General features: G+C 41.1%; 1 protein-coding gene across 1 annotated transcript; it reads right to left on the reverse strand.

Moving 5' to 3' along the window:
- Positions 1-12,219: 12,219 nt before the first annotated feature.
- On the reverse strand, positions 12,220-18,153 carry LOC118798500. Its single transcript, XM_036557877.1, has 6 exons — positions 17,926-18,153; positions 16,461-16,578; positions 15,959-15,995; positions 12,763-15,825; positions 12,524-12,599; positions 12,220-12,376 (listed from the first exon to the last, which is right to left on the reverse strand). The coding sequence occupies exons 2-6, from the start codon at positions 16,565-16,567 to the stop codon at positions 12,291-12,293; spliced, it is 3,369 nt and encodes a 1,122-aa protein (XP_036413770.1). The 5' UTR covers positions 16,568-16,578; positions 17,926-18,153; the 3' UTR covers positions 12,220-12,290.
- Between the last annotated feature and the right edge of the window lie 326 nt (positions 18,154-18,479).

The following is an 18,479-nucleotide window of genomic DNA, read 5'->3' on the forward strand; positions in this document are numbered from 1 at the left end:
AATTTAAAAAAGTGCAAAGTCTAAACAGAAAGTGAAAGATGGACAAATTACAAGCAAATCTGAGATCTTCGGGCAGCTGATTCCAGCTTCGAGCAGCAGGCGAGCTGGTTTAGTGCAGCCAAAAGAACTTTTATGCTTCATTTGTTTGGCCAAAACTGTTTCTGCTACATGCTGAATACAGTTTATGTAAAGAAACAGAGTTTTAGGATTAAACAGGTGAAGGCTGACATCCTGCATCGCTTGGGGAATCGGTGTGTTATCCCAAAATTTAAACTGAATTTTGGACGGCTGATATTTTACAGCAGATATATTATTGCGCTGTACTTTAATTTAACCAGCGTTTTCCTATCAGGTTTTTTTAGGCACTTTGTGGAGGCTGGATTAAAGCTTTGATTTGGATCCATTAGTTCACCCAGGTTTCTGACTTGGTCTTTAGATACTGGAGCTCTGAAGTGTGCACTGACCTTTCAGTCATCTTTCCTCCTCACTGCCAAGTAAAACAACTTCTGTGTTGATTTAGCTGGAGGACATAAAAGATCCTAAAATTCTATTTAAGATTTATTTCTCTAGCACTTTTTACAACGAGCGTCACAAAGCAGGTTCAGAGAAAATCCAGGTCCGAGCCCCAAATGAGCGACAGTGGCAAGGAAAAACTCCCTAAGAGCAAGAGGAAGAAACCTTGAGAGGAACCAAGACTCAAAAGGGGAACCCATCCTCCTCTGGGCGTCGCAGGATTTGCTCTGAGCACTGAATCAAAGTATCTATTGGACCACAGGCTTTTGTGAGAGAGTGAGGTAAACCTGGGAGTTGTCAGGATAACCATGGTAAGTGATTTTGTTTTCTGGCAGGAGTCAGCCTAATGGGAGCATGTAGAGAGACTATGAAGATGTTAATGGAATACATGAACGAACTGAAAGGGGCACAAGGCAGCTTATTTCCTAAAGCAGGAGAACATCCTGGTGAAAATAGACGCTCTCCTAGGCTTCTCTTTTCTTGAAGTCGCACTGTTGGATCCACCTGCAGAAAGAAGATCTGACATTCAGTGTCTGCATACCTAATAATTGAAATGGCTATTTTACTAAATATGTTATGCCTGTTTTAAAGTTATATTGCCATTTATTAAACCTAAACTACACATAAACTTAATTAACAATGTAAACTTACTCATATCAGCAGTGCGGCGACTCTGCAAAGGGTCCTGATCTGAGGTATGACTGACATTATTGTCCTTTCTGGATTTCTGTGATGTGAGAAATTGATCATATTATCAACCTCGTAATCATTTAAGTCTCACCACAATTCAAAGTGTTAATATTATTAATGCATATAATATGTTAATAATATGATGCACGTAATGTTACTGGGCAAAAATAACATTAAAACTACTTAAAAATAATTCTTACCTTTTTGAAGATGCTGAGTTTTGGCATCTTGAGATGGAAGATGATGTTCTTGAGCTTCTTCAAGTTTCCGTTCTTCGCCCTCCCTGTTTCGGGCACTGCAGTTGAAGCATCTGCATCTAGATGCTTCCGTAAGGCAGTCATCAGGGCCTCGTCAAAGGCAGAGTCCAGAGGGTTCAAAGCTTTGTGCAGAGAACCTCCCTTACCAAACCTTTGAAGGAGCTCAACAAACGTACCGCTTAGAACTTCCTCTAGCTTTGCAGCACCAGAGGATGCAGAGAACTCGCTGAGAATTCTTTCAATTAGCTCTTTCGGATCCTTGGAGCTCGCTTCTTTTGTCAGGTCTAATGAAGGTGTTGCTGACTGCGCCAGATTTCGAAGAACCAGCCAAGTTGCCAGGCTGGCTTGATCCTTTGTGTCCGACTGAAGCAAGCATCTGCTTGACACTTGGCTTGGTGACAAAACATCGTCAATGGTCTGGCTGGAGACCAAAGGTTCCTCTTTGATAGAGGGAGAGGAACCAGACTTAACCGACGTAGGACGGTACAAGTCTTTAGGGTCTGCATTCTTAATTGCCCTAACGATGGAGACTGCCAGAGATCCTGCCAACAGCTCACTCTGGGCTTTTACAGCTTCAATGAGCTGGTTTTCGGATCCGATTCTCCGAAGAACCTCTGCATACACAGTATCAATGATGGAGCGGTGAAGTTTTTTGAGAGCATGTTCTCCATCTTCTACTGTGACAGCAGTAAAAAGGGCTAAAATTCCTTTGACTGTGTCCGTAACATTCTGGACCTGGTCCTCATCAATTAAGAGAGGAGATCCATGAACCCCAGTGGATGACATCTCCTGCACTTTGTGTAATATTGCACGTATGCAACAATGGAGAGCATCCACGGAAATGGTTGGAGGAGATGTCTTGAGTTTTTCAGAGCTGTGTGAGTCACTTTCAGGTGTCTCTTCAGCATTTGAATCCACAGCATTCAACTCATGATCAGACAGTGCCGACACTTTGTCCATCACGCTGTTCACAATTGCTTTGGAGAACAGATCCATTGTGTCAGCAAACACCTCAGATGGGGGTCTTGAGATCTCAAAACTCTCAGGAGTGACTCTGAAGGGCATCACCAGACTTGGAATGTCTTTAGCAGTGGTAGAAGCTGGTCGAGGGGCCATGCAAGACATGAGCAAACATTTTACTGACTCGTCTGCAAATTCGACAAGAAACTCAGAAGCAAAGGACCGTTGTAGGTCAGTGTGGTTCTGCCGTCTTCTCGTGCCAAGAACAGACTCTGACATGTTCAGAGAAGTTAATCTGTCCATCAGTATGAGCTGCACCATTTTGGCGAACTCCTGAGGGGCTGCGGTGGAAAACAGGTCCTCCACTCTTTTTGCTGCTGCAGCTAACTCCTCAAGAGAGTTAAAAGCACCTGAGCTCTGCAAACCCAGGGAGGCCATCATGGTGCCCAGTAAAGAGGCCATTGAGACCCTCTCTCTGCTGTTGGGTGGCTCATGTTCATCCATCACTGATGGTCTTTGAAGGTGTGATATCTTACCTCTACCCTTAGATGACTCAGGAGTAGGGGTCCCAGGAAGTAAAACAGTGTGCTCAGATGACACAATATGACGAGATCTGTCTGGATCTAAAGAAAGTTTGTCCATGTTTGGTTCCTCTGAGCTGCGATCATTTGACAACAACAAGCCAAGGTGGTCTTTATTTGCCAGAAATGTCTTGTCAACAGTTCCCCCAACACTGATCTCTGAAAGATCGACCTTAGGTGCTTTCTGCTGATACTTTGCAGAAAAATCCCTTAGGTGTCTCATCGCACTGTTGTAAGTAGTACACGCAGTGTACCACAGAATCCCCTCAGAGGCGTCAACACCTGATTCCATCCAATCCAAAGGTTCAGAACGTGTTTCTTTCAAACCATCGGATAATATCGTGGAATCCAGATGTTCACAAATTCCATCAATGACAGAATCGACGAGGTCGAATGCCTTGACCAAACATTCAGACGGAGTTGGTTCCACACTGCAATCTCTTTGGCTAGTGTGAGCACGCCGGGAATGTGGAGAACTTACAAGGAAGCTTGAAGACTTGAGTAAGATTTTACTCACTTCCTGAGCTGCCTTGGTCCGAGTATCCTCATGCTGGATCTTCTGGAAGCTCTTAGCTGAGAAGCTTCGAAGGAAAGAAGGTACCTGACAATCCAGAGCAGTGGCAGGTACGCCGTCTCCAAAGGATGAACCTGAGACCTCTTGAATGTAAGCCATTAAATGGTCTACAAGCAACTCAGACATGAGAGATGTATCAGAGGAACATTGTCCAAGTACTGACTGATCATCCTCAGATACCTCAGACTTTGTAAATGAGTCCAGTTGGACTAACAGCTCATCCACAAAGATTTTGGCATATAAGGACGCGTTCCTCAGAGTTTGTCCAGGAACGGAAGTCTCCATCTTGCAAGCCATATTTGACAGTTTCATAAGGCTGGGAATTCTGTGAAAGGACTTAGCTCTTTTAGGTGCTTTATCAGCCATGCTTTTGCTTGCACCACAGGCTGAATCAGAGCTGATATCGTCACTGATCGGTGAACTCTGAGAGGATGTTGTTGTGTCACCCAGCTCGGATAGTAAACATTCAACAAAATCCGTGACGCTCATCTTTGGAGGGCAAGACAAATCTGACGCACTCTTGAGTTCTTTGGCTTGATAGATGGAGCAGACCTCAAGAATGACATCTTTTGCACATTCACGAAGTTGTGCCTGATCTTTGGACGTCAGATTCTTAGCGCTGGGCTCAACAGACCCACATGAAGATGCCAGGAGCTGGTCTGTCACATTTCTACGAAGCTCAAGCATGTGAGAATCTTTCTTTGCATCAAGAGTGTCAATGACGGTCTTCACAATGGCATTCATAACTTCTTTGGTGACTGACACCAAAGAATGGTTTGAGGATCCTGGTCTCTTAAGGAAAAGCGACCTGGCATCCATATTTAGAACTTCACAAAGCTTCGGAATGACGACCTTCTGTGATGCTGTGGTCAGAATCTTCTCAATGTTTGTGTTCATTCTGGTGATTTTTTCCCTCGTGAACTACAAGCAAAAGAACATATTCACAGTATAAGTCATCACTAGCATTGTCTTACAGGGTTCATCTGCTGTGATTTCACAATAATCATATTACAATAAAAATATGATTTAATTGTATTTGAATTATAAAACTCACCATTTGATGCATTCCGCCTAGCATCACTTGTAGTTGCCTGAAAGATGAAAAAAATGCAGAACAGCCATTTAGTGCTAATGTAACAGAGACAGCGACTTTTGCACTAAAATGATCATAAATGTCAACAAATTCATCATTATTGAGTCTTGTATATTTAATAACCCTAGAGGGAAACATCATGTCTGTTAGCTTGTTTCATCACATTTTATTGGCTACCAGCTGCTAAAGAATCGGGATTAACCAATCAGGATTCAGATCTGTTACCATCACATTAATAATTTGAAAGCTAACCCGCTAGCAACACAGCTGTAATGGAACATAAGCCATAATAAATGCTGTATGTTTTTTTATTCCTTATGCATTGTAATGTTATTCATATGTATATTTCATATTTGTGTACTTGTATATACATTTGTACACTGTGCTGGATATTTGTATATTTGTATTCAATACTGTACATTTGAGTAATTCCTGGCTGCACCACTCAATGCTGAGTACATACCGATCAGTCAGGCTCTGTAGGAAACGGGAGACGTCCTGAGACTTAGCAGAGTCACAAGGCTCCGAGAGAGAACCTGCTGCTGCATTACGAAGAGCTTTCTCCGCCATGTTAGACTCTCCTGAGATATTAAAACACAGAAAAAACAAGAAATCAGGGAACTGAAATACAGGTAAACCTACCAGATTACACCGTTACACAGAGTTACCAACTTCATCCCACAGCAGCCTTTGGTTTGGTATGACACTCAAACGTTAAAGTGTTTCCACCATTTCTCCTGCTAACGAAATAGCATTCTCCACAAGGGGGCGCGACTAGCAATGCGTGCGTTATAGTAGTTTAGCAATCATTATGAATATGTCACTGTCTAAACAATCAAGCATAATTAAAACAATTTTTTTATCTTTATTAAAAATTTTTATTTTATAACAGAATTTTTTAAAATCTATTGGTATTATTTTGGAAGATACGTTGAAATTGAGTATTTGTACTTTTACTCAATAACAACAGTAAGAGAAAACAATTTCAATAAGAGTAACAATTTTACTCCTCTCATTGTCATTTAGACCTTCAAAGTACTCATAGTACTTGTACACACAGTACTAGTAGCCTAGTAATAACAACATCAATAAAAATTACAACAATACTAATAATAACTGATAATTGATTGTATAAAACAGAATAACCAGCATAAATGAGAGAGAGAGAGAGAGAGAGAGAGAGAGACAGAGAGAGGGAGAACATAGAAAGAGAGAAAGAACAGAGAGAGAGAGAGAAAGAACAGAGAAAGAGAGAGGAGAGAGAGAGCGAGAGAGATAGAATGGGAGAGAGAGAGAGCGAGAGAGAATCGGAGAGAGAGAGCGAGAGAGATAGAATGGGAGAGAGAGAGAGAGACAGAGAGAGGGAGAACATAGAAAGAGAGAAAGAACAGAGAGAGAAAGAACAGAGAAAGAGAGAGGAGAGAGCGAGAGAGATAGAATGGGAGAGAGAGAGCGAGAGAGATAGAATGGGAGAGAGAGAGCGAGAGAGATAGAATGGGAGAGAGACAGAGAGAGAGAGAGAGAGAGACAGAATGGAAAAGAGAATGGGAGAGAGAGCGAGAGAGATAGAATGAGAGAGAGAGAGAATCAGAGAGAGAGAGCGAGAGAGAGAACGGGAGAGAGAGAGCGAGAGAGATAGAATGAGAGAGAGAGAATCGGAGAGAGAGAGCGAGAGAGATAGAATGAGAGAGAGAGAATCGGAGAGAGAGAGCGAGAGATAGAATGGGAGAGAGAAAGAGGGCATATATATTCTGGTTCTTTTTCTCAACTTTTTTTTCTCTATGCTGGTTCTTTTTCTCTTTTTTGGTTCTTTTTCTCTATTTTGGTTCTTTATCTCTGTTTTGGTTCTTTTTCTCTATTTTGGTTGTTTATCTATATTCTGGTTCTTTATCTCTTAGTTTAATGTCCTGATTTGGTTCTTCAGGTGTAAATAAGTTGAAACTGTACTCACCTTTTATCTGGTTGTGTACGGGAGAAGATCCGCGCTGTTCTGTCTGAGAATACTTTGGGTTCTGGATAAACGACGTCGCACATCCGAACTCTATGAGGTCAACAAACCGACTGAACACGAGGCTGAAAAGTCCCGCTATTTATAAGAAGGCCCCGCCCCTTTGTGACGTCACAGACGCTGCTCGGTTACTATGGAAACCAGACTCTACTCTACGCACGCACGCACACACACACACACACACATACATATATATATATATATATATGTATGTGTGTGTGTGTGTGCGCGTGCCTATGTGTTTGTATAAACCCCATTAAATAAAACCCGTAGTTTTTATTGATCATCTCTAAGCCGTTCGGCGATGTTTATCGGTGCTGGTTGGAGTTTATTGCTGTTCACTGCTGAGAGTTTCAGCGGGGCGAACGGGCGCGTTCTCTTTTTAGCTCCGTCTCAAATCGCTCCCTACTCCCTATCTGGTGCACTAAGTAGCTCTTATAAAAGCTAATAGCTTCTACATCCAAACAAGGCGCTGTAAATATAATAGAGTCATTTGGGATTCAGCCACAGGCTGCACGACTTCTCACTGGACATGTAATTCACTATTTTGGTGTAGATGCCATCGTCTGACCTGCACTACAAAGAGAGCCTGGAGCCGTTATTATCACGCTTTTAGGCAGCTTAGTTCACTATTAGCATAATGAGCTACATTACCGACTTAGTAAAGCGTGGGAATGTCCTAATGTCCTAATGCATGGCCACGACTTAGTAAGCCGTGATTTCGTTCCCACGCCTTGCTAAGTTGTGGCCACGCATTAGGATCTCGTTCCCACGCATTATTTTTATTTATACAAGATGTCACCAGCGGGGCTCCGTAGGGGGCTTTCACTGTGAGATGATTTTCTTTTCTAACTCTGTGTTTTAAAAATCTCAGACGCTGCAGACTCGATCTCCACCGTCCCTCTGATTACCTTCGTGTACGGAGCCCCGCTGGTGACATCCTGTATAAATAAAAATAATGCGACTTAGGAAGGCGTGGGAATGAGATGATTAAGTCCTGGCCACGACTTAGTAAAGCGTGGGAACGAGATCACGGCTTACTAAGTCTCATTCCCACGCCTTATTAAGTCGTGGCCACGCATTATCTTTTATTGATACAGGATGTCACCAGCGGGGCTCCGTATTCGTGTGTTAATGTTGATGATGAAATATTACAGTGATGGTGGTGAATAATGAGGAGACGGAGCTGAACGTGTGTGTGTTTATTAGGAGGAGTAATGTTAGCGCGCTCCGCTAAAGCGCTTCTGATGCTGCAGAAATTCTTTAATACAAATTCTTAGCATCAGCAAATTACTCAGCTAATAAGTGCGAGGCTGAAGCTTCTTATTCGCCAGCTTCTGTTTAGAATTCCCCCGTTCCACCTTAAATGGTGCAGCAGTCACACTCTGGTGCCTGAGGCGAGTCTGAGGGCGCAGAATGCAACTGTTGTACTATTTAAGGTGGAACGGGGAAATTTAAGTAAGAAGCTGACTTTAGCCTCGTTTACTCAGTCAAGAGAGCTAACGTTAGCTTAGCATTAGCAAATTACTTAGCTAATAAGTGCGAGGCTGAAGCCAGCTTCTGTTTATAATTTCCCGTTCCACCTTAAATGGTCTGGCAGTTACAGTCTGGTGCCTGAGGTGAGTCTGATGTGCCGGAATGTAACTGTTGTACTATTTAAGGTGGAACGGGAAATTCGAGTAAGAAGCTGATTTAAGCCTCGTTTACTCAGGTAATACAAATGTTATTAAGCTAGGTGAGCTGTTAGCCCAACAACCCTTCATTCTGTAAGTATTCATGCTAGAGGTATGTGGTTGGGGGGCTGAGCTTTTACTAAGAGGAGAATGTTGTTAATGGGCCCAAAGTGTCTGTTCATCATGAACTTTTAGGGTAGCAATAGGTGGAAAATTGATCAAATGTCTATTTGGCCAGTTGGCAGACAGTAGATCTGTTTCTACAGTGTTTTAAGCACAGATCTTTCATGACTTAAACACTATATCTGTCCACCTACACAGATCAGACAAAGGTATTAAAGTCAAACAGGATCAATTAGTTCATTTTTTGTTTGAACGGGCAAAAATCTTCTCACTTCTTCTGACTGGCCTTCTATGGTGCTGCCACCTCTTAACTAATGACCATCAACAGAGTGAGGAATTCAGGGATATACAATTGCTTTACAATCAACACCACTAATAGCTATACATACATAAATATGTAGCAATATATAGCTAATAAAGGTAGTAATAGTTTGACATACTTAATAGAAATATGAAAGCAAATAATCTGTGAAATTTCCTAAACTTCTCAAAATAGTTAAAATAGCTAACGTTCATGCTTCACGTCTTTACCTCACATATACTTTGAAATGAATATTTCATAAACACAATTCCATATTGTAGGTAGACATCATCACTCTGTAACTGCTTTCACTACTATTACATATTTTGAAAAAGGCCTAATCTTTAATTTAATTTTTTTGCAGAGTGAGTAGCACCAGAGACCATCCCCAGGTCTGATTCGATTGGCTTACAACTTATGAGGTCTATATGATTACGCTTTTCCTCAGTGCTAGCAGAGGATCGCCGTCTCTTGTTATGTTAGTAAATCAAAGTTAAAGGTAAATTTGGTTCCAGCCATTAGAGCAGACATTAGAGATTAAACGTTTGGGACACACACTCAAAAAAATATTTAAGCCCAAAAGTTAAAACGTATGTGTTTTAATTACATGTCAATTTTCCATTCAGTTTAAATACATAAATCCAATGTAAAAAATGGTATTATAATTTATGTTTCTCCATCATGTTCAATAAACCTGAATGAATTAAATAATGTTTAAATTAGAAGTGCTTGTAGGATTTATGCAATTTGAGATCACCTACAGTTACAAAAACCATGAACTGTTGATTTGAATATTAAAGGAATCCCTCCCACTGTTTATTTAATCTACCTTTTGTACCCGTTAACATGACCGCTGGTGTTGTTTAGAGTATCTCTCAAAATAAGCAAAATAAAACATTAATATGTGGTCAAAAACATTAAAAACACAAGTTAATGCGCATCACTGTTTCATTGCAGTTGCACTGAATAACAAAGGATGGCAGGAGATTGGAGCTGTTTCATGTCCACCATGCCAGCTGAAGCAATTACCTGGTTGATGATGCGTTTCCTGTTACTATAGCACATGCGCACTGCCTCCTAATAAGATTTAGTGGAAAAATCTAACAGGTCTTATACAATTTAATTAAATCAGTTTGGGATTTATCCAAATTGGGTTGCTTCTAATGAATATAAATAAGTAAAGTTTATTTTTATGTTTTTTAATAAGTTTTATGTAAAATATTTGTTTAATGTTTATGATGGCCATAAAATCATTTTTTTGAGTGCACCAGCCAGAGGATTTCAACATCACTCAGTCTGGAAAGGACAAAAACTGCGTCTTCAGTCCAGAGAGGTTCAAGAGAAAAACATGGCTAACTGTGAGTGCAGCTAAAAACACTCTCCTGCTCTCCTCGCCTGCCCACTTGAGTTCATTCATGGATTGGTGGACTTCGAGAGAAAGGGTTTGGCAAGTTTTCCCAGATGAAAGATCATCGTGTATCTTCTCTTTTCGAGCAGTGAACTTCGCTGGTGGGTCATTCTGCATTACTAAGGCGAGTTATTCCTAAAGCCTGGAAGGTGTGTTTCCCTGCTCTGGAATGTTGTTTGGATGTGTATTTGCAGACCACAGTGATCATAAACTGCTAGATAACTTTAGATTTGTAATGCGATGCTGTTTAACAAGGTTTTGTGAGATCTAATTTTGTTATCATATCACTAATGTTCTCCACTTCCATACCTGCATTACGCTAATCTGTGAATGTGTAATTTCATTGATGGAGTGCTTTTGTGTTTGGGATTGGGCCTTAGTTTCTCCAGAACAGAGCATTTCACACCAAACCACTCTGAATGATCATTTCATTCCACAGAAATTAAGGGGCTGTGACGATCAAACCATCTGCACCTTTAAAAGTGCAGTTCAAAGAAATGCGCTGCACTACATTACAATCTTTCCTCACTCATATTTTGCTTTTCAGAGATAATTTCTCTGGTTCTACATCATGAAGAAGTGCAGCCCACAAAAGGGCACTGAATGTCATCTTAAAGTTAACAAGGAATTTTCTAAAAAAGAAAGTCAACGATCCCTTATAAAACAAACAACTCATAAGAAAACTTGCATTCAGACTTAATTCAGCCTTGTTAACAGAACAAAGACAGAATCTACCAATAAACAGATTATTTTAATTGACTGAAACCAAAAACATACATTTTTATTCAAATACAGGTTCTCTCGACTCAATCTTCTGGAAGACAACATTGATTCTGGAAACTTTTGGGGATTGAAATAATAATAATAACAATAATAAGATGCCTTAAACTAGTCCAGTTTGTACAAACTGTTTAATTTTCAGCACAGAAAACTAAACCTGAAGCACAAAAAGAAATACCGCACACCCCACATAACACTTACTTTGCTAATAGACAATTGACCAATGATGCGGTGTGAATCATGAATTTGAAGGTGTAATTAAGATTTCAGGAGACAAATTTATTTATTACACGTTTATTCATAAAAGGGCAGTTCAAAGTGCTTTACAAAGTGCTAAATAAAAGCAAAATAAAAACAATGCAATAAAATAACGGGGGGAAATAAAAAAACTAAAACGAATTAAAAAAAAGTGTAAAGTCTAAACAGAAAGTGAAAGATGGACAAATTACAAGCAAATCTGAGATCTTCGGGCAGCTGATTCCAGCTTCGAGCAGCAGGCGAGCTGGTTTAGTGCAGCCAAAAGAACTTTTATGCTTCATTTGTTTGGCCAAAACTGTTTCTGCTACATGCTGAATACAGTTTATGTAAAGAAACAGAGTTTTAGGATTAAACAGGTGAAGGCTGACATCCTGCACCGCTTGGGGAATCAGTGTGTTATCCCAAAATTTAAACTGAATTTTGGTCGGCTGATATTTTACAGCAGATATATTATTGCGCTGTACTTTAATTTAACCAGCGTTTTCCTATCAGGTTTTTTTAGGCACTTTGTGGAGGCTGGATTAAAGCTTTGATTTGGATCCATTAGTTCACCCAGGTTTCTGACTTGGTCTTTAGATACTGGAGCTCTGAAGTGTGCACTGACCTTTCAGTCATCTTTCCTCCTCACTGCCAAGTAAAACAACTTCTGTGTTGATTTAGCTGGAGGACATAAAAGATCCTAAAATTCTATTTAAGATTTATTTCTCTTGCACTTTTTACAACGAGCGTCACAAAGCAGGTTCAGAGAAAATCCAGGTCCGAGCCCCAAATGAGCGACAGTGGCAAGGAAAAACTCCCTAAGAGCAAGAGGAAGAAACCTTGAAAGGAACCAAGACTCAAAAGGGGAACCCATCCTCCTCTGGGCGTCGCAGGATTTGCTCTGAGCACTGAATCAAAGTATCTATTGGACCACAGGCTTTTGTGAGAGAGTAAAGTAAACCTGGGAGTTGTCAGGATAACCATGGTAAGTGATTTTGTTTTCTGGCAGGAGTCAGCCTAATGGGAGCATGTAGAGAGACTATGAAGATGTTAATGGAATACATGAACGAACTGAAAGGGGCACAAGGCAGCTTATTTCCTAAAGCAGGAGAACATCCTGGTGAAAATAGACGCTCTCCTAGGCTTCTCTTTTCTTGAAGTCGCACTGTTGGATCCACCTGCAGAAAGAAGATCTGACATTCAGTGTCTGCATACCTAATAATTGAAATGGCTATTTTACTAAATATGTTATGCCTGTTTTAAAGTTATATTGCCATTTATTAAACCTAAACTACACATAAACTTAATTAACAATGTAAACTTACTCATATCAGCAGTGCGGCGACTCTGCAAAGGGTCCTGATCTGAGGTATGACTGACATTATTGTCCTTTCTGGATTTCTGTGATGTGAGAAATTGATCATATTATCAACCTCTTAATCATTTAAGTCTCACCACAATTCAAAGTGTTAATATTATTAATGCATATAATATGTTAATAATATGATGCACGTAATGTTACTGGGCAAAAATAACATTAAAACTACTTAAAAATAATTCTTACCTTTTTGAAGATGCTGAGTTGTGGCATCTTGAGATGGAAGATGATGTTCTTGAGCTTCTTCAAGTTTCCGTTCTTCGCCCTCCCTGTTTCGGGCACTGCAGTTGAAGCATCTGCATCTAGATGCTTCCGTAAGGCAGTCATCAGGGCCTCATCAAAGGCAGAGTCCCGAGGGTTCAAAGCTTTGTGCAGAGAACCTCCCTTACCAAACCTTTGAAGGAGCTCAACAAACGTACCGCTTAGAACTTCCTCTAGCTTTGCAGCACCAGAGGATGCAGAGAACTCGCTGAGAATTCTTTCAATCAGCTCTTTCGGATCCTTGGAGCTCGCTTCTTTTGTCAGGTCTAATGAAGGTGTTGCTGACTGCGCCAGATTTCGAAGAACCAGCCAAGTTGCCAGGCTGGCTTGATCCTTTGTGTCCGACTGAAGCAAGCATCTGCTTGACACTTGGCTTGGTGACAAAACATCGTCAATGGTCTGGCTGGAGACCAAAGGTTCCTCTTTGATAGAGGGAGAGGAACCAGACTTAACCGACGTAGGACGGTACAAGTCTTTAGGGTCTGCATTCTTAATTGCCCTAACGATGGAGACTGCCAGAGATCCTGCCAACAGCTCACTCTGGGCTTTTACAGCTTCAATGAGCTGGTTTTCGGATCCGATTCTCCGAAGAACCTCTGCATACACAGTATCAATGATGGAGCGGTGAAGTTTTTTGAGAGCATGTTCTCCATCTTCTACTGTGACAGCAGTAAAAAGGGCTAAAATTCCTTTGACTGTGTCCGTAACATTCTGGACCTGGTCCTCATCAATTAAGAGAGGAGATCCATGAACCCCAGTGGATGACATCTCCTGTACTTTGTGTAATATTGCACGTATGCAACAATGGAGAGCATCCACGGAAATGGTTGGAGGAGATGTCTTGAGTTTTTCAGAGCTGTGTGAGTCACTTTCAGGTGTCTCTTCAGCATTTGAATCCACAGCATTCAACTCATGATCAGACAGTGCCGACACTTTGTCCATCACGCTGTTCACAATTACTTTGGACAACAGATCCATTGTGTCAGCAAACACCTCAGATGGGGGTCTTGAGATCTCAAAACTCTCAGGAGTGACTCTGAAGGGCATGACCAGACTTGGAATGTCTTTAGCAGTGGTAGAAGCTGGTCGAGGGGCCATGCAAGACATGAGCAAACATTTTACCGACTCGTCTGCGAATTCGACAAGAAACTCAGAAGCAAAGGACCGTTGTAGGTCAGTGTGTTTCTGCCGTCTTCTCGTGCCAAGAACAGACTCTGACATGTTCAGAGAAGTTAATCTGTCCATCAGTATGAGCTGCACCATTTTGGCGAACTCCTGAGGGGCTGCGGTGGAAAACAGGTCCTCCACTCTTTTTGCTGCTGCAGCTAACTCCTCAAGAGAGTTAAAAGCACCTGAGCTCTGCAAACCCAGGGAGGCCATCATGGTGCCCAGTAAAGAGGCCATTGAAACTCTCTCTCTGCTCTTGGGTGGCTCATGTTCATCCATCACTAATGGTCTTTGAAGGTGTGATATCTTACCTCTACCCTTAGATGACTCAGGAGTAGGGGTCCCAGGAAGTAAAACAGTGTGCTCAGATGACACAATATGACGAGATCTGTCTGGATCTAAAGAAAGTTTGTCCATGTTTGGTTCCTCTGAGCTGCGATCATTTGACAACAACAAGCCAAGGTGGTCTTTATTTGCCAGAAATGTCTTGTCAACAGTTCCCCCAACACTGATCTCTGAAAGATCGACCTTAGGTGCTTTCTGCTGATACTTTGCAGAAAAATCCCTTAGGTGTCTCATCGCACTGTTGTAAGTAGTACACGCAGTGTACCACAGAATCCCTTCAGAGGCGTCAACACCTGATTCCATCCAATCCAAAGGTTCAGAACGTGTTTCTTTCAAACCATCGGATAATATCGTGGAATCCAGATGTTCACAAATTCCATCAATGACAGAATCGACGAGGTCGAATGCCTTGACCAAACATTCAGACGGAGTTGGTTCCACACTGCAATCTCTTTGGCTTACAAGGAAGCTTGAAGACTTGAGTAAGATTTTACTCACTTCCTGAGCTGCCTTGGTCCGTGTATCCTCATGCTGGATTTTTTGGAAGCTCTTAGCTGAGAAGCTTTGAAGGAAAGAAGGTACCTGACGATCCAGAGCAGTGGCAGGTATGCCGTCTCCAAAGGATGGACCTGAGACCTCTTGAATGTAAGCCATTAAATGGTCTACAAGCAACTCAGACATGAGAGATGTATCAGAGGAACATTGTCCAAGTACTGACTGATCATCCTCAGATACCTCAGACTTTGTAAATGAGTCCAGTTGGACTAACAGCTCATCCACAAAGATTTTGGCATATAAGGACGCGTTCCTCAGAGTTTGTCCAGGAACGGAAGTCTCCATCTTGCAAGCCATATTTGACAGTTTCATAAGGCTGGGAATTCTGTGAAAGGACTTAGCTCTTTTAGGTGCTTTATCAGCCATGCTTTTGCTTGCACCACAGGCTGAATCAGAGCTGATATCGTCACTGATCGGTGAACTCTGAGAGGATGTTGTTGTGTCACCCAGCTCGGATAGTAAACATTCAACAAAATCCGTGACGCTCATCTTTGGAGGGCAAGACAAATCTGACGCACTCTTGAGTTCTTTGGCTTGATAGATGGAGCAGACCTCAAGAATGACATCTTTTGCACATTCACGAAGTTGTGCCTGATCTTTGGACGTCAGATTCTTAGCGCTGGGCTCAACAGACCCACATGAAGATGCCAGGAGCTGGTCTGTCACATTTCTACGAAGCTCAAGCATGTGAGAATCTTTCTTTGCATCAAGAGTGTCAATGACGGTCTTCACAATGGCATTCATAACTTCTTTGGTGACTGACACCAAAGAATGGTTTGAGGATCCTGGTCTCTTAAGGAAAAGCGACCTGGCATCCATATTTAGAACTTCACAAAGCTTCGGAATGACGACCTTCTGTGATGCTGTGGTCAGAATCTTCTCAATGTTTGTGTTCATTCTGGTGATTTTTTCCCTCGTGAACTACAAGCAAAAGAACATATTCACAGTATAAGTCATCACTAGCATTGTCTTACAGGGTTCATCTGCTGTGATTTCACAATAATCATATTACAATAAAAATATGATTTAATTGTATTTGAATTATAAAACTCACCATTTGATGCATTCCGCCTAGCATCACTTGTAGTTGCCTGAAAGATGAAAAAAATGCAGAACAGCCATTTAGTGCTAATGTAACAGAGACAGCGACTTTTGCACTAAAATGATCATAAATGTCAACAAATTCATCATTATTGAGTCTTGTATATTTAATAACCCTAGAGGGAAACATCATGTCTGTTAGCTTGTTTCATCACATTTTATTGGCTACCAGCTGCTAAAGAATCGGGATTAACCAATCAGGATTCAGATCTGTTACCATCACATTAATAATTTGAAAGCTAACCCGCTAGCAACACAGCTGTAATGGAACATAAGCCATAATAAATGCTGTATGTTTTTTTATTCCTTATGCATTGTAATGTTATTCATATGTATATTTCATATTTGTGTACTTGTATATACATTTGTACACTGTGCTGGATATTTGTATATTTGTATTCAATACTGTACATTTGAGTAATTCCTGGCTGCACCACTCAATGCTGAGTACATACCGATCAGTCAGGCTCTGTAGGAAACGGGAGACGTCCTGAGACTTAGCAGAGTCACAAGGCTCCGAGAGAGAACCTGCTGCTGCATTACGAAGAGCTTTCTCCGCCATGTTAGACTCTCCTGAGATATTAAAACACAGAAAAAACAAGAAATCAGGGAACTGAAATACAGGTAAACCTACCAGATTACACCGTTACACAGAGTTACCAACTTCATCCCACAGCAGCCTTTGGTTTGGTATGACACTCAAACGTTAAAGTGTTTCCACCATTTCTCCTGCTAACGAAATAGCATTCTCCACAAGGGGGCGCGACTAGCAATGCGTGCGTTATAGTAGTTTAGCAATCATTATGAATATGTCACTGTCTAAACAATCAAGCATAATTAAAACAATTTTTTTATCTTTATTAAAAATTTTTATTTTATAACAGAATTTTTTAAAATCTATTGGTATTATTTTGGAAGATACGTTGAAATTGAGTATTTGTACTTTTACTCAATAACAACAGTAAGAGAAAACAATTTCAATAAGAGTAACAATTTTACTCCTCTCATTGTCATTTAGACCTTCAAAGTACTCATAGTACTTGTACACACAGTACTAGTAGCCTAGTAATAACAACATCAATAAAAATTACAACAATACTAATAATAACTGATAATTGATTGTATAAAACAGAATAACCAGCATAAATGAGAGAGAGAGAGAGAGAGAGAGAGAGAGACAGAGAGAGGGAGAACATAGAAAGAGAGAAAGAACAGAGAGAGAGAGAGAAAGAACAGAGAAAGAGAGAGGAGAGAGAGAGCGAGAGAGATAGAATGGGAGAGAGAGAGAGCGAGAGAGAATCGGAGAGAGAGAGCGAGAGAGATAGAATGGGAGAGAGAGAGAGAGACAGAGAGAGGGAGAACATAGAAAGAGAGAAAGAACAGAGAGAGAGAGAGAAAGAACAGAGAAAGAGAGAGGAGAGAGCGAGAGAGATAGAATGGGAGAGAGAGAGCGAGAGAGATAGAATGGGAGAGAGACAGAGAGAGAGAGAGAGAGAGACAGAATGGAAAAGAGAATGGGAGAGAGAGCGAGAGAGATAGAATGAGAGAGAGAGAGAATCAGAGAGAGAGAGCGAGAGAGAGAACGGGAGAGAGAGAGCGAGAGAGATAGAATGAGAGAGAGAGAATCGGAGAGAGAGAGCGAGAGAGATAGAATGAGAGAGAGAGAATCGGAGAGAGAGAGCGAGAGATAGAATGGGAGAGAGAAAGAGGGCATATATATTCTGGTTCTTTTTCTCAACTTTTTTTCTCTATGCTGGTTCTTTTTCTCTTTTTTGGTTCTTTTTCTCTATTTTGGTTCTTTATCTCTGTTTTGGTTCTTTTTCTCTATTTTGGTTGTTTATCTATATTCTGGTTCTTTATCTCTTAGTTTAATGTCCTGATTTGGTTCTTCAGGTGTAAATAAGTTGAAACTGTACTCACCTTTTATCTGGTTGTGTACGGGAGAAGATCCGCGCTGTTCTGTCTGAGAATACTTTGGGTTCTGGATAAACGACGTCGCACATCCGAACTCTATGAGGTCAACAAACCGACTGAACACGAGGCTGAAAAGTCCCGCTATTTATAAGAAGGCCCCGCCCCTTTGTGACGTCACAGACGCTGCTCGGTTACTATGGAAACCAGACTCTACTCTACGCACGCACGCACACACACACACACACACATACATATATATATATATATATATGTATGTGTGTGTGTGTGTGCGCGTGCCTATGTGTTTGTATAAACCCCATTAAATAAAACCCGTAGTTTTTATTGATCATCTCTAAGCCGTTCGGCGATGTTTATCGGTGCTGGTTGGAGTTTATTGCTGTTCACTGCTGAGAGTTTCAGCGGGGCGAACGGGCGCGTTCTCTTTTTAGCTCCGTCTCAAATCGCTCCCTACTCCCTATCTGGTGCACTAAGTAGCTCTTATAAAAGCTAATAGCTTCTACATCCAAACAAGGCGCTGTAAATATAATAGAGTCATTTGG

Source organism: Colossoma macropomum, unplaced genomic scaffold (genome assembly GCF_904425465.1).
Source record: "Colossoma macropomum unplaced genomic scaffold, Colossoma_macropomum, whole genome shotgun sequence".
Lineage (NCBI taxonomy): Eukaryota > Metazoa > Chordata > Actinopteri > Characiformes > Serrasalmidae > Colossoma > Colossoma macropomum.

Bases quoted from the DNA above. Each gene is read 5' to 3' on its own strand.
- LOC118798500 (XM_036557877.1), bottom strand. From the start codon at position 16,567: ATGGCGGAGAAAGCTCTTCGTAATGCAGCAGCAGGTTCTCTCTCGGAG. The intron at 15,826-15,958 runs GTGAGTTTTATA...TTTTGCTTGTAG, and splicing joins TAGGCGGAATGCATCAAATG to TTCACGAGGGAAAAAATCAC. The intron at 12,377-12,523 runs GTAAGTTTACAT...TTCTTTCTGCAG, and splicing joins TCGCCGCACTGCTGATATGA to GTGGATCCAACAGTGCGACT.